General features: G+C 42.8%; 1 protein-coding gene across 11 annotated transcripts in view; it reads left to right on the top strand.

Moving 5' to 3' along the window:
* The window catches only part of agrn (agrin), a 285,753-nt gene that overhangs the window by 171,188 nt on the left and 92,641 nt on the right, over nt 1–21,924 (top strand). For all 11 annotated transcript variants that reach the window (XM_065961336.1, XM_065961337.1, XM_065961338.1 and 8 more), the window contains 3 exons: nt 10,315–10,539; nt 12,871–13,095; nt 16,320–16,526. In XM_065961336.1, the coding sequence (XP_065817408.1) occupies nt 10,315–10,539; nt 12,871–13,095; nt 16,320–16,526 (657 nt within the window). The remainder of the gene's footprint in view (nt 1–10,314; nt 10,540–12,870; nt 13,096–16,319; nt 16,527–21,924) is intronic.

Raw genomic sequence — 21,924 nt, 5'->3', positions numbered from 1 at the left:
ATTAAATGTTTTGCCGTATCGTCTACGGCTTTGTGACCACATTGCTTACTTTGCAGTCCTGCATGACCACAGGTTGAGAACCACTCACAAGGGCAGAAGCATTTTTGAACCGGCAGTAGGTAGTTCCTCTTTTATCATATGCTGACAGTTTAGTGTGTAGATGCATTTATTCATCTTGGCAGGAGTGAACAATCCGACTTAAAGTGCACATCTTCAATGCGCTCAGGTGGAAACAGTTTGTGTTCTTACAGATGTGTTTGTGTGTTGAGGACAAACACAAGCACATCTGTATCCACCTGAATGCACTGTAAGCCCAGTGTGTTGAGGACAAACAGGTACTGTACCTGACTTTTTAGCAGCTCTGCACTGCATATTGTGCCCAGCGGCCACCGCTCATTAGCGAGTGTTGATGGCAAAGGCCAAGCATGATTAGCCGATGCTCCGCTGCTGATTTTGGCTCCCCACCCCCACCGGCTCCCGTTAATCAGGAGCTAATGAAAGGAAACTTGTGGCATATGCGCCACTTAGCCAACACGAATCCTCGTATCTCTTTCCAGAGCCAGGATGAGCCTCTGAATGCATCTCGGTCTGATGCCAGCGCATTGATTTTCAAACCCAGCATCTCCATGATTTCATTTTGTTGTCAGTTTGTGGGCCTAAAGGTGGTTAGTATATTAGATTCATCCAGCTTTTAAACTATTATGCACACTGAAGTAATTCCTCCTGCCCATTGCTCTCGGTGAGGTTTAAGTGATAAAAACATTTCATCAGTGAACCGTAGCCGCCCTGTAAACATCGCTGTCCTACCAAAACTGCTTTCTGGGTCAAATGAGTTTCATCTCAGTGCATTTGATCAGGAGTGCAGAGTGTGGAGTTTAACAATTTAAAACAACATAAATGCATTATTGATTAAATGTGATCCAGGCCTTAAAGAGGTAAGCAAACGAGCTGTTAATAGCTTTTCTGACTGCACACGATAACTTATCTGAGCTCAGAGATATTCTTTGTTTCTTTCAAAGACCTCAGACTTAATCCAAGAGACACCGCTCTATGAACCAGCTCTGACACTTTTCCAATAGGTAATACTGACTTTTTCCCATCGGCCATTAATGTGTCAAGGAGGCCCCGAGGTTAAAGAGACTGTCCATCAGCTGAGGTTTTCTTCTTATCCTCTATCTCTTTTAGCTTATAAGGATTACAGGTCTGAAACAAAGTGAGTCGTAGCACTTGATGTGATACTGTGCTGTCCTTGGAAAGACGCTCGTACTGTCCTAAAATAAAAGAAGTCCAGATCCAGGATTGTTTGAAGGTTTTTTGATAGAGCAGAAAACATCTCAGCTTTATCGTTTCAAACCCTGTAGCTGCATCACTCAAGTTTTATATCAGTGATGAATCAAACGGCTGTCTGTAACGTGAGAGGTGACAATCCAGTGATTATCAAACAAAGAGTTATTGTTCCTCTCCGCTCGACAGAGCTTTGAACATCTTTCAGCTCATTGTTTTTTTTTTATGACCTACAACTTTAGTCTGTGGTTCACCATCAGTGCTTTAATCAGCTTCATTTCCAGCAGCAGCGGGGAGCTTGTTAGCAAAATAAGCTCTGATTAACTCACTGTATGCTACCTGACCAGCATAGAAAAACAGACAGACAAAAGGAGTGAAGACAGCAGGGAAGGTATCAGCAAAGTGCCCGATTTTTCTTTTCTTTCTGAGGAGTTAATGAAGACCACAGAAGAGCTCAAAAGAAAAAAAATGGAGGTGATAGTATGTTTGATGGAATCTAACATTTTTTGCTTTAATTTTTGTGTTTTGAATTATACCATATGTTGTGATGCGCAGCATTAACGTTGCATATTCAACCTATCACCTGTTAAATATTGAAGCCCTAGGTTGTTGTTAAGAAACCCAAAACCATTTTTTCTGAAGTTTTTTCGGGGGCATTTTTGCCTTTATTGGATGGACAGCTGGAGAGGGACTGGTGATGTTGTGAGGAGGGAGTGGGGGGAAGATATTCAGCAAAGGGCCTATGTCAGATTCAAACCCGCAGCCGCTGCGACGAGGACTATAGCCTAGGGTCTGTACATAACTGCCAGGCTATCCTGTGACCACTTTTTGAAGCTTGTTCAAGCTTGATTACCTTACAGGTCCAGGAAACCAAAATCCTCAATCTGGCATCAGTCACATAAACCTGAGATTTGCCAGCCTGGACTGTGTTTAAAAAGTAGCAACTATGATGTCACTGACTGGTTTGGAGTGCTGTTTTAAAGACCTGAGTCTGGCGTAGTGTTGGTCATCGCCTTGTTTTCTGGAGCAAGATTTGGAATGAGGAGCGAGCAGGTTCTCAGCGATAGTTAGCAAAGTGTATCCACAATTCAGGGTGATTAATGTGGGAAAAAAATGAAGTGACACAAAAATGAGCAGGAAAATTTAAAATTTGCAGGCCACAAACAGATGAACACAAAAAGATATGAAAATGAAACCAAAAACTACAAATGAAAAGATACCCAGATCAGTCATGAAAGTAGTCAAATCAATTCAAACCAGGAGAGAAGCACAATAAGAAGATTGCATAAGGTGCACTCAGGAATGGATCGACACACAAAGACTAACATGGCCATGATGATTTTCTTGTCTTTTCTAAAAAAACGCCTTAAATCTGATGTGTTTCCTTTTAAAATACGCGTCTCTTCTTTAACATTCACAGCCTTCAAAGAAGTTTTGAAGTGGGTTTTTTTGTGTGTGAAAATTGTGCTCTGTCCTTTGAAGGAACCAAACATCTCTGTCTGTGTTTGTCATAAATGCCACATCCAGACGATTTAATCCCATCTTGCCTTCTTTCTGTCACATAGCAGAATAAATGGGCCCTGTGTAGTCATTTCAGCACCCTACCTGTGCTTCACTGCATCTCTCAAGCATGACATATCTGCCACTTGAAGATGACAAACGTGGCAGAATAGGGACTACTTTGGGACTGTAAGACCTCACCATTGCACAGTTATGTTTTTTTTTACCATCTATTTTTTGAACAATTTTCTTTTCAAGGCCATTAATTTCTCCAAAAATGTTGCACGACAATTAAAGTCTTCAATTTTTCTCGAATTAAAGACATTTTTAACCCCCATCTCGTTGCTGCGACCTCAGGAACAAAAAGCCCCTTCCACCAATGTACACTCCACTCACTAACCACCACTTTGCTGCGAGTGTGGCCAGCAAACTGGAGCATGATGAGGGGCTCTTTGGGCTTCATTTTCCATTCTCAAGGGTAAAACAGCAAAGCATGTAAAAGAGAGCAACAGCTGCAGTTCAGTGAAGCTCTTTGAAGAACTACATCAAACACACAGAATCATCTTCCAGCCATTGGCCTCACAGTAGAGAGAGTGGAGGGATAGTGTGTGTGTGTATTTGTGTGTGTTCAGCATGTTGGAGAGGTGTGTTGGACCGTTAATCCTCTGGCCTTCCCTCAGTCCCTTCTTCCTCCTGCTCCTCATCACTTGGTTCTGAAGTCTGGCCTCACACTCTCATCCATATTTACTTCTTGGATCTCGGGTCTCTATTGATCTTGTCTGTTCATCTTGTTTATTCCATACTGCCTTTTTCCCAGCTTCCATTCTGACCTTTTTTCCCTTATCTCACTTCTACACACTTCTCTCCATACCACCACGTCCTCTCTACTTATCAACCATAAGCCTTTCCCTGCACGCTCGCCCGCCCGCCCGCCCGCCCGCCCGCTCTCTCGCTTGCTTGTCGCCTGCTTGTCGCCTGCTTTGTTTAAACCGCCCACACACATATTTTGTTATTTTTTGATTTTATGTCAAGTGCTCGTTCTTGTGGCTTTCCTTCTTTCCACATGCCCGGCGTCATGTGTCAGTCAAATACATTTTCCTCTTTTTCTACTTTGAAATGCATCATACCAGGAGATTTTACCCATGAAAAGACCTGCCAGGCACTTTTTATTGCTATTATTATTGCTGTTGCACACAGATTTTTGGACACAGAGTATTTTTGGTGGAAAACAGGAAGATATTTTAGTCACATAAGGAACATTTGAGTCCTTTAATATCTTGGTTTTACCAGAATTTAATTTGAAAACACCACATGATAGTTGTGTCCTAATGAAAGGATAAGCACACAGTGAAGAAACACCTAGGTCCCAATTCTGCCCCATGCCCTACTCATAAGTTGCATAACCTACCCTTTGGCCCTTAGTGGCCACCACAACACAAACAGGTAGTGACAACGGCGATACGACCTACCCTACTACATGGCCCCTTCTGGCCCCCAAAACTCAACTGTGTAGGCCGCTGGGCAGCCAGAGCCAGGACAGGGTTGTGAAGTGTCAAACTCCCTCCACCGGTGTTTGGTCCAATGAGTCCTCAGGGAGTCCCCTCCATGCCAGCTCCCACTGCCCACCATACCAACCTGCAGAACTTCTATATCTAATCATTCATCATTCAGTTGAGGAGTAGCAAAGTGTGCTACACTGAACAACTTCACATTTAAGGAAAGGTTCAGCCTCTTGGTGAATAAAAACTAGAATTTCTGTTTGGCAGATAAAGGGTTAATGATGGCTCAGAGCTACGTTCAAGTACATTGCGAGTTGTATGAGGATGATTGAAAGTCTAGTATTTGCTCCTGTTTTGGCTCAGTGTTGGCCTCCACCAACTCCTATAAGTAATAGGGGCACTTGAGTTGATACATTCCCCACTTTGCCTGCTTTATCTCCAGCTGTTTGCTGTTTGGTTTGGAGTATTAAGTGTGTCTATTAGAGCTGGCTGACACTGAAAACAGCTGCTGTTAGATTGATGCCGTTAGAGATCTATGAGACTGAACCAGTCGCAGGGACGTCGTTGGGCATAAATCTCATACTGTACTGCTTTTATAGCCAGATAGGTTCACACAAACAAGGAACTTGTCCTGATGTTAGTAAAAATAAAATACAGCAAGCAGATGAACAGCTGTACTCTTGCCTACGAAACATTTTTAATACAATTCAATTCAACAATACAAAAATAATTATTAATAGATCCATCTACAGATGTGATCAATATATTCATTTACACAGCGAAAAGAGAAAGAACAATTTATGCAGGAATGTGCCAGATATTGTCAAAAGAGTTTGAAAGTAGTGCACAAGAGTGATAATTGTATTGTTACTTCAACCATTAAACCATGAAAGGGAAATAAAGAGCGCTAAAACTCAGCGTGGATGGTTGTTTAAAACAGCAGACTTGGATGTAATTTCACAGGCAACCTCTTTTACAATACACGTGGTCATTTGTGCCTTTGTAAATAACAACTAATGTTGGAGTAAGTAGTATGGAACTGTGGTCAAGCAGTGTTTAGGCTAGCTTAGCATTAAAAATGGAAATTTTACTGTCTGTTTTTGCACTTCTTCTCTCCTTCTGCACTGCCCTGTTCTTGCAGAATTCTCTCACTATCATAACTCATTCTAGTTGTTGCTGCACGTCTTCCTCTTCTTCTTCTTCTTCTCCTCCTCCTGCTCCTGCTGGTGATAAGGAAGGGGGGTGTTTCTTGATTAGAACACACACTGCCAAGGCCCCCACATCGCATCATTGCATTTGATTAGCTCCAACCCCCTGCTCCCTCCCTTATCACTACCGGCACAACAGGAAGCACTGCACAGACACACACACACACACACACACACACACACACACACACACACACACACACACACACACACACACACACACACACACACACATACACACACACACACACACACACACACACACACACACACACACACACACACACACACACACACACACACACACACACACACACACACACACACTCATGCATGCATGCACAGATACACACGTATACATATCACAAAACTCACTTTCAGACTTATCTGAACTCCATGACTGCCTCTCAACATGCACAGGCATATATGTGCACACACAGTCTCCACTCACACACTCATCTGGGCTGATGTTCCCGTGCCGGTTGCCGTGGCGGCAGGGCATCAGGTAAAGCCAGCATGGTGCTGACAGCTCCCTGTCCCTAATGAAGTATTAATAAACTGCAGCACAAAACAGTGGATCAGAGAGCAGCAGAGCTCCCCACCTGCCTGCTCGGCTGTCTGCTGGCTGCCAGGGGGGAGAGACGAGAGGGGAGAGAGGATCACTGTAATCCTCATCTTCCAAAACCCCTCTGCCCCACTTTTCAGGGACTCATCATCCTCCCCAAATCACCAGCTCTTCAGTATCATGCTCAAGGTTCTTTATTTTTTTAAGTTTTCACAAGTCTGATGTCAAGCTAATACTCGATGAAAAGACCTCGCATAATTTAAATCCCATAACCGCTTACACTCCAGCAGCTCTACATTAGCATAGAGTGCTAATGTTATTCTCTCAGCAGATATAAACTGTATGCTAGTATGCAGATGAATGAATTTATATTAAAGAGCTATACATTAGAAGCTTCCACATCAAGGAAAGAAAACCGAGAAATTCTGGGTTCCGAGTTGTGGAAAATTGGGGCGCCGGATAGCCTAGCATGCGCAACACATGTACAGAGTTTACAGTCCTGGTCGCAGCTTCCATGGGTTCGAATCCGGCCTCGTCCCTTTGCTGCATGTCATCCCCAACACTCTCCTCCCAACGTTTACTGTCCTCTTCAACTTTAATAGTTGTCCAAAATTACAAGTCACTAAATCTTTGCGATAAATGGAGAATTCGACGACTGAAATTTTAATGAGATTTAATAAAGAATTGGAAACATGAATCTAGTATTCCTTGTCACCTATTGTGGTTATGGAAGGTCTTTTCAATTTGAATGCGATGGGAAAGAATGGAAAAGAAGACCTCTGTAGAGGTGCTGCTTGTCCACAGGCAGGGCAGGCAACTGCTTGGGGCCCCAGACCAGTAGGGGACGCCAGAGGGCTAACAAAATTTAAAATAAAGAAGCAACCCATAATTTGCTAATTTTTGTTATGACAGTAGGAAACCTCCCTAAGGAGGCCCATTTTGCATTCACTCTCTTTGGCTGGTTGGAGGACCCCCCCAACAGATTTTTGCCTTTGGCCCCAGCGGACGTTAGAATCGCCACTGCTTCTGTATGTTTCTTTTTGCAAAACTAGTTAAGTTCATAAAAAGTTTTCTTCTCTCTTTAATGTTCTTTTCCTTGTTATTTGAAAAAGCCTTCAAGATCTGCAAAATCACCAGGAAGTACGATTGTTTTGAAAATCCTTTTTCACTTTTTCCCTTTTTCACTAACTTTGAGGAAATGATGTTGTTGAGTTTAGACTGCATGAATCTTTGTTTATGTCCAACTTTCCAAGTAACAACACACTGCCCTGCACACACCTTTAAAGTAGGCATTACTTGTCAGTTGCCTACATTTGCAGCCGGTATCTTGAATTATAAATGGCTCTAAGTTTTGTCCTCAAATTGAACCCAGATTCACTCTGCCGTACAGCGAAAACCAGCTAAGATTTTCTTTTGTTACTCGTGAAGGGTGAAAGTGTGTGTCAGGAATCGCCACAGCACATGAATTCACAATTAGGCTCGCAAGTAGTCAAGTCACAGTAGAACGTCCCTGACGGGCAGACAATGCCCGCTCTCCGATTCAAATGAAGCAAACCTGCTGAGTGTAGATTTTCCAGGAGGTTTGTTCATTCAAACGCTGCAGCTCTGTGATTACAAGAACTGAGCAGTGGTTCAGTGGAAAGATCTAATCAGACCCAGGACCATGGGTTAACCAGAAAAGCTAGATTTAAAAAAATCAATGTTTCTCTTTCTTCTTTTAAAGTTTGATTTGAACGTACATGTGAATATGTTCAGGCATATTGTTTTTAATTGGGCCTCAGAAAGCCTTCTGCTCTTTGAGTTGTCCTCGTTTTTCTTCATCACAAACTACAGATGTCATCTCTCTGTGTCTGTGCTGGAATGTTGCTGCTTCTGTGTGACTTTGTGTCTTTATCTCTTTGTCTATCTGTATCCTTATCTTCTTTTTTTCTCATTATCCTCACCGTCTAAACCTCCCTGAGCTTTACTCCAGTGAGAGGGAGACGGATCTAATTGGCAGCGAGGATCGTTTTAATTTGGCAAAGCCAGCTCGGTTGATTTGTTCGGCTTTTTTTTGCCACCTTTCACGAGATAATAATGAGAAAATATACACCAGAACTCCCTCAAGTTTGCTGTGCTGAGCGTGCTGTGTTTTTTTTCCTTCATTCCCCCCTCCCCACCCCCTTTTTTTTTTTCACATGGGCTTGTTACACCGATCACATTCGCCCAGGCAATTTGCCTGCTTGTCTGAGTCTGAGAAGGGAGTCTTATCTGCACTAACGCCCCATCCAGGCTGCGCCTCATATCCAAATGGGCCCGTGTTAGCATTCAAATCAAGAGCCCCCACCTTCCCCCTTACTATTCTACCTAGCACTTGTGCCCCTTTCTGTCGCCCCCACCCCTTTTCGCCTGTCAACACGCCAGCTCTGCTCGGAGGAAAAGAAACCAGGGGGAAAAAAGAGGGAGAAAGCCAGGGCTATTATTTAATGAGATCAAGAAGTGCAGGGGTGTGTTTACTGTCACAAAGCAAACAGAGGCAGCAGCTCTGCAGGTGAGGAGAAATCGCTGGGCTTCTCCTCATCTTCCTCTTCTTCCTGTGTAGCCGCCGCCGCCTCCACCTAAACAACCACCATTTTACAGAAACAACAAGCGCTCTGACAAGGTGCTTCTTCTTCTTGTCAGGAAACAACAGCAGGTGCATCAAAAGCAGTACAGTCTGAAGGTTATTTCTGCTACAGTAGTACTGCACGCTACATAACAAGAGGTACACCAAACTATTTCATTAGTGCAGATTGTGGAGCGAGTGGAGATGGTTTGTAATTGCATCTGCTGTGATTTAACTCGACCTTTTACCTGCTCTGGCAGATACAACAAGGTCATTACTGCAGAGCCGTTTGCCACAGGTCATCAGCGGCTCATTGTTCATTATGATTAAACTGAAATTATGGGCCAAGTGTCACAGTTGTTATCATCTGCACATTTGCTGCCATGTGATGGCTCACGGATGATTTCTGATTTCTGCGGGTAGTCTTCCATAACAAGAGCTTTGATTAAGTGCTTTATTTTGAAGGCACTTCTTGAGATGTGTTCCTCGTAAATTGGGTCTGGTGTCAGTTTCAAAGTTGCTGCTGCAATAGAGCACAAATATAGAATGGGAAAAAAAAGTGTTCGTTAACTAGTCTAAAGCACAGAACCTCAAAAGGACTTGACAGGAGAGAGCGGGAAGAGGAAGAGGGGAGAAAAAAAATGTGTCATGAAGAAGAGGAAAGCGAAGTGCGGGGATATCCTTTGATCAAGAGCGCTCCTCACAGCACTCATGTCTCCTTACACATCCATAATATATATATATATCTGCTCACATCCCAGACTCTTATCAACAAGGCATCCTGATGGAGGGAATCACATTTTTGATAAAGAGAAACCTCAAGCACTCCTGTGTTGTCTTTGCTTTAAAATGATGGGCAAAAGAATGAAAATAAACAAAGCTAAGAATTTTAAATTCAATGTATGCACGCCATCTTTGAATTAAATTCATTCATGTTGGCTGTGACAAAGCGGGGATAATATCAGAGATGGATAAACGTTTTTTTTTCTAATAGTGGAAGGCTTAGGAAATGAGAGGGCTGCTGATGCTCGGCTCCTCTCTCAAGGGAGATCATGTTTGTCCATGGCAGTCATAAATATGCATCATGCAGAGAGATGACAGCGATGTCATCTAATGGATGCCTTTTGTAGAGCGTGTGAAACCCAAGAAAAAGCCCCCACCATGGCCCAATACAGAATTAAAAAGTTGCGCCCTCAGTCACTCAGCGACAAGTGGCACGCTGTTTAATTAGGGTTGAAAGTCCTCCTCCCGTCCCCCTCTCATACTCTCTTAAGAGGATAGGTAAATATTCAGAGGGTCGCTCCACAACCGTGGCGATTAAAGCATCCTCAAGCATTGAAAAAAAGAGAATGTGCTGTGAATGCAAAGTTTGTAAATCAATTTGTGCTGGCCTGCAAAATGAAATGCAACTTGCTTGTTTGAGTAGACAGCTGTGGCAGTGTGTCCTTTCCCCGGGGGTGTCAAGTAGTTCTTCAAACCCAGAATAACTGAGTTTCCCAAAGTGCCCCAGCAGCCACTTAAATAAGGTTGCCTCTCATGCATGATGCACTCCAGTGGACAGTAGCAGTGAGTTTCCTGGAGAGCAGCTGGTGGACAGGTGTACCTGCTGCACTGGAAGAACTCCGGTGCTTCTGTGACTAAATCTTGTATTCTTGTGTGTGTTCCTTCCTGCAGCTCTGAAGGACCCCTGCGCCGACGTGGCCTGCAGTTACGGCAGCACCTGTGTCCAGTCCTCAGACGGCCTGTCGGCTAAATGCATGTGTCCCCTCGGCTGTGAGGGCAAACCAAAGCAGACGGTGTGCGGCAGTGACGGGAAGGACTACCCCAACGAGTGTGAGCTTCATCAGCACGCCTGCAAGAACCAGAAGAACATCCGAGTGCAATATCCGGGCCCATGCGGTGAGTTTTTTTTTTGGGGGGGGGTAATTTTAAATGTATTTCTTGGACAGGCTTTTACAGCTTGAAACAACAGGCCCCAAGTCCTATGCTGATCCTTCTATGTTAATACACTATATATTAATCCTCATCAACAAAGGTGTTCATATTTTTCTTGTAATCCCAAAAGTTAAGAACATTAGGCATTTTATAGTTTACAATTATATGTTCCAAAAAAGGCCTTAAAAGATTTCAGTGATGCAGGGGGAGGGGGGGGGGGGGGGAGTGCAGGTTCAGTCAATACCATCCTTAGCTTTTAAGTGAACCACATCTGGTCTACCGTTTGAAAAATGTCTTCCGTTAGAAATACCTGGAACAACAAATTGTAACCTTTTTCTTAATAAATGAAACTAATGACTAGTTAAAAACTTCGATTTTGCTCACCCTTTGTGTTCTCCATTCCCATTCTTTCATAACTTTTCTCCCCCTCACTCTAATTACTACCTCTGGCTCTTGTTTGTTTCTCCTTCAAGTACCCCCCTCACTTACGGCATGCCTATGCTAATTCTCATTTTTCATTCAGGTTACTTTGCTTCACGCAGCTTCTCCTGTGGTGCGAATTGTTTTTTTCTCTAAGTAGGTCTTCAGAGCTGTCGTTTCTCTCGTCAGTCCCTGTTTTTCTTTTTTTTTTTGCTCATACTTGTTATCGTCAGGCAATGGCTGTTTACTCCCAAGGCGCTCAACTTTGAGGTTTTGTATTTTTTTATTTTTTTGCGAGCCAGATGGAAGGAAAGAACAGCAGACATAAAAAAAAAATCGTTCTCTAAGCAGCGGGAGCCTCCAGGAGACAGAGTGGGGTGGTGGGCAATGAAAGATGGATGTGCAGGTTGCCAGCAGAAGGTTGGTCGTATAAATCCAGCTACGAGCCGGCCAAAGTGACCTGAGTTTCTCCTTGGGGAGGGGCAGATACCCGGGGGGGGGGGAAGTCGGCCCTGATGGTCCTCTAAATCTTCCTGCAGCCATTTCATCTAAGCCTTGGCTATTTCAAGTCGCTAACCCTAGCCAGACAGATGCAGGTGATTTATCCGCGCTGCTTGTTTTTGCAGCAAACAGGCCATTCTTTTTGTAATTACCCCACTTTCTCAGCTGGAGGAGAGCATGTATCCTGGAAGCTGTTCTTCTTAGTTAATGGGAGGTAATGGTCTTTCTCTCAGATAATGGTGTGGCTGGCGAGCAAGGCACTGCATGCATAACGATAAAACCCCTGTTTGTTTGCTTGGTTGCTGGTATCTGAAAAGCCTTTGCATTGTGCTGATAGAAACAACCCGATGCCTGGCTGGAGCTGGCTGTGGTCACTCCGCCTCCGACGCCCTCTGCCGCCAAAGCCCTCTGTACCTTTTTTTTTTTTTTTATGTCCCTGCATTGTTGCTCTGTATCCATGCCAGAGGTCTTTGGAAACCATTTCTCCTTACTCCCAATTTCTCATTCTCTTCCTCCTCCTCTTTCCTGATGATAGGCTGTTTCATCCTTGGTGTGTTTTGAATGAGTCGCCGGCAGCCTGGCAGTGATTTGATATGTCACGGCACGGTGCAACATAAATCCTTTGTCTTCCCACACGCTGAAAGTGTGGCAAGCAGGATAAAACCAAGGCTCCTTTTTCAAGGAGTAACAAACCCCCCCCCCCCCCCCCCCACCCTTATTCTCACACATCCACAAACCAATTTCATTATGATCACGGACTGATACGGCCGAGCGTGCCAGACCGACGCTCCCTGAGAAGGAGGGAGGTGCCAGGGAGCAAATCAAACCGACTGACTCTTCATCCATTTCCTTGTCTCCGCTTCACATCCAAGGTCCCACTCCGAGCCGCTGATAGTATCTGCAGAGGAGCAGTGATGGAGAATCATGTCTCCCCTTCCTCTCTTTCTTTTCGTAGTTTTGTACTTCCTTTCTCCTCTTTTTGAACATACCAGACTAATATTGTATAACAAGGAAAAGTAAATTCATTCAGCTAGTAGGGTATTTTTTGGCCTGAAAAACAAAAACACATGTATAGTATTTCCTGAAGTTTAAACCAGGCTTCCTAAATCCAAAACAGAAACTTTTCCTTAGGAATGAATCGGCCGTTTTGATGCCATAAAGCAAGCCACATCATATCCTGCTATTTATTTCCGCATTTGTTCTTTGGCCAAGATTTGATGTTCAATTTTGCTCAGAGAGCCAAAGATGGACAGGGATGTGTTGATTAGAGCGTTTTTTTTTTTAATCCTCCAGGGTCTAATTAACAAATTGTACTTCACACTTTGCAATACTGAAAGACATATTAACAAATGTCATTTTTTTTACCCCCCACAGACCCGTGTAAAGACAGTGAAAACAGTGTGAACACCATGTGCCGGGTGGAGGCTCTCACCCGCCAGCCCCTCATGTTTGGCCTGCCGGAGTCGTGCCCCCCAGCTAATGAGCCTCTGTGTGCCAGCGATGGACGGACCTACTCCAGCGAGTGCGCCATGACATCTTCGGGCATGCAGAAAGGCGTGAAACTAAGGAAGATCTATGCAGGACGATGCGGGAGGCTGGGTAAGTTCTGTTGGGACTGGAAACTGGAAACTGAAAACGAATGAATAAATTAACTGCAGGGAGATTGCAGTGCAAACGAGTCAGCTGGGAACACCCTAAATGCCGTATTACACAACAACTACAAACAGAAAAATCCTAATTTGCCAAAAAGCAGTGGACATTTTTCTTCTGCCTGTATTAAAAAAATCCATTTGCCATAAAGCAAAACAACATGGACAAAAAGTACAGCAGAGGGGAAAAAGCACATGCATTCCTGTGGGCCGATATAAGATATATATATAGATACTCATGCTTCAATGCAGACCTTTTATTTTTTAATCTCTAGGAGTTTTTTGTTAAAAGTCATTCCTCCATTTTTTTCATCTGAAACACAGAAATAATGTGACACAAGGAGGAGGACTGACCTGTGGCTCCTTTCCTGCATGTCGTTCCCCACTCAGTCTCTCTCTCTCTCTCCCTGATTTCTGACTCTTAACAAAAATGAATATATATATTTTGAAACAGGAACAAAAGAATCTCCCATACTGTAAGTTTGACAAGTTATCATAGAGGTCACGCTGTCGTCTCCTTGAGATGAGATGAGTGTGTGTGTGTGTGTGTGTGTGTGTGTGTGTGTGTGTGTGTGTGTGTGTGTGTGTGTGTGTGTGTGTGTGTGTGTGTGTGTGTGTGTGTGTGTGTGTGTGTGTGTGAGCTTGCATTTAAACCGAACTGTATCTTTGTTCTCCCACATGGCACAGAGATAAATGACTCTGAGGTCTCAGGGTCTGCACTGTATCCATGTTAGTAGTATCCTCCAGCAGCCTGATAAGAGCCTGCGGGGTTGTTATCAGTGCTATTAGAGCAGGGCTTTAAGCCTAAGTCAACAAAGAGCTGTCAGCTTTTACTGTACATCTGATAGCCATCGGAGGAAATCCAATTTTCCCACTGTGTTGTCAGCAGGGGTCTCGCAGCCACAACCACAGATGTGTTAGTTTACGGGAGTGATGTGCAAGAGACCCCCACCCATTTACCGAGACCCCTGACAACGACAGCGACAAGAATAGATCACTGCAGGACGCCCTATCACACGGCTGATACGGGCTTCTTTGACACACCAGTTCTCCTGTTTGCTCTTTTTTTTTTTAAAGATCGACAGTCCGCTGTGTGCAAACTTATGTGTGAGCGAGTGGCTGCTCTTTTTTCTTTTCTTTTTTCCCATTTTATTCTTTGCCTTTTTTTTCAAATGAAAGAATGATTCAATTTGAAACAGAGATCCATGAAATCATATCCCAAAGCAATTTACAAATTGGTATCTAATGGTAATGGCCATTTCGACTTGTAACCATGACATTGCACATCCGCGGAGTCCTCTCACTCAGATGCGACCACGACGACGTAATTAAGTGTGGCATGACAGGCTTTTAAAGAAAAGAAAAGGAGGAATTGAATTGCTGTACAAATTCGATCCACTGATCAGGAATTAAATAAATTCGAAGCCTGCTGAGCGGCTTCAGAACACGGTTCTGCTGCAAATTGGATTTTCTCACTTCAGTGGCAAATTTTCCATTTCATATTACTCGAGTTTCTCTCTTTTTCTTAATTTCCGCAGTAGATTTCTGCTTGGTGAGTCAAATTTTAATGAATATGATAGTTTTAGACTCTAACTCTCCACTTGCTGTATATTCAATTCTTGAGTTTGGCTTCAAACTTTAGTTATTTGAAAAACTCTTTATCATAGTTATATGAGAGCATGTCAAATCTACGGGGGGCAAAAGAAATGAATAAGAAAAGAAATGAGGGTGGGGGAAAACAGAGAAGAGGAGGAGACATATTGATTTTCAAGTTGATAATCAAACGTCAATTAAGAAAGTGTTAAGTGTCGGTTTTATGAAAAAAAAACATATTTTAGGGAAGATTTGTTTTCTGTATGTTGACTCCACTTGCAAAAGGCGATTAAAAACGGCAAACAATTACCCTTACTTCTTTAATTTTTCCACATGCTTGGCCCTAAATATGTTCCATCAGACCTGATTTCATGTATCAACAGAAATCACAATGCTTTTGAGTCTGACCTTCTAGTATGTGTGTTTAAACAGGTTTAATTTTGATCTGGATATTACTACAGTCAAATTAATCAAAGTGTTTTCTAAAAATGTTCAAAACACTTTTATAGAACTGATAGTAACCTAACCCAAAACTCAAAGAACTGCTCCTGTTGTCAGAGCATTCATACACGAGTCCTATGTCATCCACTTCCACACAGAGAAACATCAAACCAAGTGATGATCCCTTGCACTTTGAGTGCCATAAAACACCAAATAAAACATATTACACAAGAAAACTGAGTGGGACACTCCGCTATTGAAAAAAATTCACCACTCAATACGAGGAGACATTGGTTACATCAAATGCAAACGTATTGTTACAAAGACATAGCGCTGTACAATATCTTGCTAAAGAGAAGTAAAACATGTGCAGGAGGTCGTTTGATTCATCAACCAAATACCACAAATTTACATGATTTGAAAAAACAAAAAACACTCAAGCAAGTAATAATAATAAATCATTTGAAAGGGTATCAATGCTCTTCTGTATGAGTTTGGTATCAGCCCACCCACAAAATGTTGTTCTTTCATTTCTTATTCCCACTCCTGCTAATTGATCGTAATTCAAACTATTTTTACTTTGTTGTAGTCGTGAACCAGACATTAGATTTCTCTAAGATTTATTTTTTTACTGTATTTATCCTCAATTAACAATGACATATATTCCTTTCCGGGTGTGTTATTAAAACCTTTCATTCTGTCAAATTATCGACCTCTGTCTTTGTTGAAAGAAAGGCTTTTTACATGCGCCACCACTGACACCAGTGCACCCTAACATGTAATTATTGTTTGGATGAAAACTGATTTATTTCCCCGTGGTTGGAGCAGCGGTGTCACATGCAGCAATAACAATCATTTCAACCCTTCGCTAGCTTGAAATGTTGTTTTTCACGCTTGCTGAGTACTTCTGTTGTCCTTTCCTCCGCGGTGATCAGTCTGTCACACAGCTACAAAATTGGCAGTTGGCGGAAAAAAAAAAAAGCCTTATCAGTGTCTGTACAGATGGTGAAAAATTAAAGTTAAAAGGCTGAACAACTGATCGGAGAAACATAATAAATGCTTCCAAAATGGTTTCTTGGTAATCAGTAAAATATCAATAGATTGTAGACTAATTTCTTTTCAACTGTCTCCTTTTTCCAGAGGACTGTAAGGAGGAGTGTCTCTTTAACGCAGTGTGTCTGGTGGAGCAGCTGAACGCCCGCTGCTCCTGTGATCCTATCGCGTGTGATGACACCTACAGGCCCGTGTGCGGCAAGGATGGCCACACCTACATCAACGACTGTGTACGGCGCCAGGCGGAGTGTGTGAGCAGGACCCTGATCCCCATCAAGCACCAAGGGCCCTGTGGTGAGTAGCGCCAGAGGATGGGAAAGAGGGTATCAGCTTCTTTTGGGGCTTCAAGAGCACTAATTCATGGTGGCCACTTTCCTCTGAAGTCAGGGTGGAAAGCATCAATTGTCTTTTAATCTGCTGAGAAATTGAGGGAAGCGGTGGTGGTATATACACAAGTTCCAACCTGAATCACAAAATTACAACATGATGCTTTTGATAAAATTCTAACTTCTAAACCCAGTACATCACATGAAAGTGGCTGCCATAATGCTGTTTTCCTTTGTCTTTCTCTGCCTTTTTTTAAACACATAATTAATGTGTTTTCTTCTCCTCTGTATTTTAAATTCTAACTGTATAAATGTCTGAACTGAAAGATGTGTGAAACAGTTCAATGATGCTCTCTGAAGGGAGGTTTGTGTACCTCAAAATGACACAACTTTTCCTCCCTTAGAAAAAAAACGTGCCTTCACTTATCCACTCGTTCACCTTCCATCCATCGCTCTATCCCCAAACACTCCATGCCTCGATCTCCAACACCCTTAAATGAAACACCACTTTCATGTCTCATTTATCCGTTCTCTGTCTCCTTCACTTTGACCGCTCTTCCCCTCTGCTGCCTCTTGTTGTTATTTGTCTCCTCCTGTCTTTGTCTGTTTGTCTTTGTGTGTTTTCTTGTTTAAAAAAAAAGCTCTTCTTTCTTGTTTCAGTGCGTCAGTCAGTCTGTCTGTCTGTCTTTGTCCGTTTGGCCGTCTTCCTGGCGGCCTGGCTGCAGGTGGAAAGTGGGGTCACCCAGTGGGCGACCTCATCAGGCGAATCCTGAGGGGTGACGCCTGTCCCCTTGCTCCCAAAGGACCTAACAGGAGGGGTCTTGTACTGCTGTCTTTTTTTCCTCTCACTCCTTCTGTCTCTGTATACGTCTCTTTGTGCCATTAACCGTCTGTTTACCCTCCTGCAAAGATGTGATCCGTGAGGTTGGAGAAGTCTTCCTCTCTGCCTGCTCTCTAACTCCAACTCTAACTTCTTCTGTTCCCATCTGTCTAACCACTGCTCACCTTTTCTTTGCATGCAGGAGTGCATGTCAGCTGCTAACCTCACTGCTTACAAAACAAGCCCTCTGTCCATCATCAGGACTCTCTCATAAAACCTTGCAAACGCCCGATGAATGCACAAAGCTCAGATCTGATCATTTACTAGAATAAAAGCTGCACTAGGGTCAGAGTTCGACTGCATTTCGATGAATCCTTTGGACTCCTTTGTGTCCAATGCAATTATGCTTACCTTTCAGGTACTAAAAGAAGGAGGAATATAAATAACTCTAAGACTCTGGTGGCGAGGTCTTGAACCCCCTTTGTAGGCTGAGAAGGTAGAAAGAGAATTGGAGAGAGCCCTATTAGTGTGCACAACATATAAATAAGTCGATAAAAATGTACGTGACACACTTGAAAACAGCTACAGCTCCTTGTTCTGCAGGAGGCTCTACTTCACCGTCAGTGAGTTTATCATTTCAAAACAGTGTTAGCTCCTTCTACGTCGAGATTCTGCTGCAGTGCCGTAAAGTGTGGTATTTATTGGATTTTGGCAAAGCATGCTAAGCACAACTTGTAAAAAAAAAAAAAAACACCAGCATGATCTTCCAAGGCAAAGAGCGCCTCTCTACCACCTACCACCAATGCCAGCTCAGAGGAGAAACAACCCAGCATATGAAGTGTACATTGACGTGAGGCGTTACAGTCTCATCTTGAACAGGCAACGTAAAAGGAGCTCTAGATTTATAAAGTTTAATCTTAATTCTTAAAATTGACATAACCAAACCAGCAAAAAAAAAAATCCCCAATCTTTGGTTAATTACAGACACTAGCTTACAGAGTGGAAATTCACTACATAAGCATCAGGCTTCAGGATCAGTTCAGGTTGGGGGATGATTGTGTTTCACAGACAAACAATCATTCAATAACCTTAGCCACAGCTTTACTGACCCGATATAAACTGTACAAAGCAGTTCAGTTGTAATGACTGCATAATTGTCCAGAGATTAACCGTCACCTATTGTCGTTGCCATGCACAGATTTTAGAAAAATCTATTTTTTTTATAACCCAAGCCTTGGTTGATAAAATGAAAAGAACTCATGTACAGAGGCTATAGTCCAACAAGTGGGCAGCCACGGGTTCAAACCCGACCTGTGGCGTCTGCCCCACCTGTCATCCCCCACCCTCTCTCTCTCCCCGATTTCTGACTCTGGCCACTTTCGAAAAATAAACCCGGTGAAACAAAGATGCATTTTACCTTATAGGAACCTTTAGAAGAATAAAGGGAGACATTAAAGCAGCAATTTGACAGAAATCATAAAAAAAACAAAAAAAAAACAGTTGTCAGATTTTCATGAGTTTTTGTTAAATTACCAGTACTTCTGATCCAGACCCAAAATTAAACCCCAGATTATCCAAATTACAAGAATCAAATTCTCACTTACTAATTAATTCATCTTTTTTTTAATGCATCTCAAGTTGAGTCATTACTTTGAAATGGGATTTATTTTCCTGTCATCAGTCCAAATTCTAACAGATGAACCTCTAGACTCTTCCTTCTAAACTCTTAAAAATAACACTGTTTTATTCACCCTCACCCTGCATACAACAAACTACTAGTTCATATCTTATATATCTCAATGCTCAACATGCACTTTAGAACTTATTTCTCCAAGACCCTCTGTAGTAACTCTCAGCAGTGATTGAAGGTTACTGTTCTCCAGAATAAGAGATTACTTCAGCTCTTTCCTCAACTTAGTTTACCACATATGAAGTGTAAACTTGTCCAGAATTTCTGTCCAATTTGTCATTGTTGTTAAGACCAGAGCGATCCGTCCATCCTCCAGGCGTTTAGTTGGAGCTGGAAAGCAAAGTTATCTCCAGTTGTCAGCATCAGGAGGCTCAGCAGCGCTCATTAGCATTATTCGGCCGTCTGCGCTGTGCATAAATTAAGACATGGAAATGGCAGTGCGAGCACTTATGTGTTTTGCTCCTTTTCATTATTTCTGGCAAATGGTGTCTCAGTCCTACAGCCTTCCCTTATTTGTTTTACTTTCTTTCTTTCCTTCTTCATCCTTCCTTCCTCTCCCTGCGCATCACAGCTGTGAGCGACTGCTAGTATGTTTCTTTAATGCAGTTTTATTGACATTTGCATATTTTTCAAAAACAGAGCGCCACAAACGCATCCCCCCCTCCCACGATTCAGTTTTAATTAAACATCAAAAGAGGCGAAGGTGCCCACAGAGACTGTTGGTTTAGTCAGACAGATGATATGCATGCAAGGAGTGAGTGTGTGTTTGTTTGTGTGTCCATGCAAATCTTGGAGCTTTCTAAATTGTATTGTTTTCCTATTTATTTTTTATTATTTTGTCTTCCTTTCCAACTTCTTTCCTTACTTGACTGCCCCTTATGTCTTTCTTTCTTATTTCCTACCTTCCTTCCTTCCTTCCTAGGGCTGAACAATGTTGGAGAATATTGACATTGAGTTATTTTTCCTTTCTGCTATTTATTTTGATTTTTTTACTATATGTTATCAATCATTTTCTAAACATGTCGAAGTTCCGTTTAGCCTACATGGCCAGTCCCATGATTTTAACTTCTAAATAAAGGAAAGCTCTTTGTCTTGAGCTGCTGTGACTCACACAGCACTTCACTGTGTCCGCTGCGCAGTAGCAGCTATAGGTAGAGTATCAGCGGCACATCCGCTCCATCAACTGGCCGTATACAGTATGTGGCCACAGCATTAAAGAGCACCGGGAATACACTCTTTTCTAATCTGTAACTGAGCGTCTGCCTCAGGAGTTATGTCAGTGTATCTGTGATGGCAAAACAGCGTCACCTGTAGCCTTTGAACATGTGCATGCAGAGGACACAGACTCTGCATGCACATCGGTCAGTTCTCTGAACACTGATTGTGATATCTGACAGACTTAAGTCGTAGTGGAAACGAGAAAATTGGTCGTTTGGTTTTACTAACATAAAAATGTCAGCATGATGTGCTTGACTGACTATGCACATCCTGCCATGGGACTATTGCACATGTGCACCGCTGTGATGGTAAACAATGCATTATTCAGCCCTACCTCCGGCTCCTGCCTTGTCTGTCTTTCTTCCTCTTTCACCTCCTTCACTCTCTGTCTCTTGTGTCCTGTCGATGTTTTTGTGTGTTAGTAAGTCTAAGTAGAGATTCGTCCCATCAATTGCTCTGCCCTAACGACCTGACATACTCACAACCCTGACAGACACCCATGGGATGTATGCAGTGTTAAGAGTGTTAGATTTGTTGGAAATGGATCAATAGCCCACCCTGATCTCACAGCGGGAACAATCAAGACACACACTGTATACAGTGTGAGACTAACACTCCCACTGTGCTTTGTTGTACTGTGCTCTCACAGTGACTGGCAGCGCCAAAAGATGTCTGCACAATGACCTCTGTGTCATCCTGGCACACATCATAGACTGTATACAGTCACACACACACAGAGCAGCTTCAGAAAAGAAGTTTCAGACACCTAAAAAAGCCGAGTTTGATCTATTAAATTATCATTATTTGATAAATAATGATCTCGATGCTGGTTTCTGAGTGGCTGAGTGGTGCGCGGGGCGGAGTGATCGATCGCCCTGCCAGCTGTCAAACGGACGAAATTCTTCACTTCTGACACCGTCATAAATCTCCTTTCATGAGGGTGACAGCGCCTGTAATGTCACCCCCTCCCCTGCTGGTGTTTGCCTTTCACAAAGAATGGACATGCAAAAAAAACTCTCATGTCTGTAATGTCCTGAGTGCTGTCCTCCCCACAAAAGCGTTTGATTGATATCTACGGCTCTCTAATTTAGAGGATGCAGACACTGTGTGGCATTTAGCTGATTAAGTTAACGTCCAGACACGGTCACAAATCTCAGAGATGTCCGAGAACACGTGAGCCCTGCGAGGGCTTTGTGGGAAGTGAATCAGAGGAGGCTGCTGGGAAGGGAGGGTGAACGGGTCTGCTGCTTTTCAGTTTAAAGTAGAGGTAGGACGTATCACTGTGATGTTCCAGGAAAAAACAAAAAAAAACAGAAAAGCAGATGAGATGACATAGCTGTTTGAAGATCCAAAACTCTTTTCATTATTTTTTAGTGAATAAATGTAACTATACAGCTGTCACCAAATAGCTGTTTGAAGCATTTTTCAGCCACGCTATGCAGAAAATCTTCCCTTCATTCAGAGTGGGATTAAAAACACAAGAAATATCCATAATATGGTTAATTTAAAATTCACTGTAAATCCATACAGATGGTTTGGATCCGACGTTTCACAGCATGGATCACATAAAGAATATTTTTACTCTCAACATTTTTAGACAGACTTCCTCCCATATGATGGCAGCACAGCAGGTGAGAG

This window comes from Labrus bergylta, chromosome 12 (genome assembly GCF_963930695.1).
Source record: "Labrus bergylta chromosome 12, fLabBer1.1, whole genome shotgun sequence".
Lineage (NCBI taxonomy): Eukaryota > Metazoa > Chordata > Actinopteri > Labriformes > Labridae > Labrus > Labrus bergylta.
The sequence above is the reverse complement of the archived record's forward strand: the minus strand, read 5'-3'. Positions and strand labels throughout refer to the sequence as shown.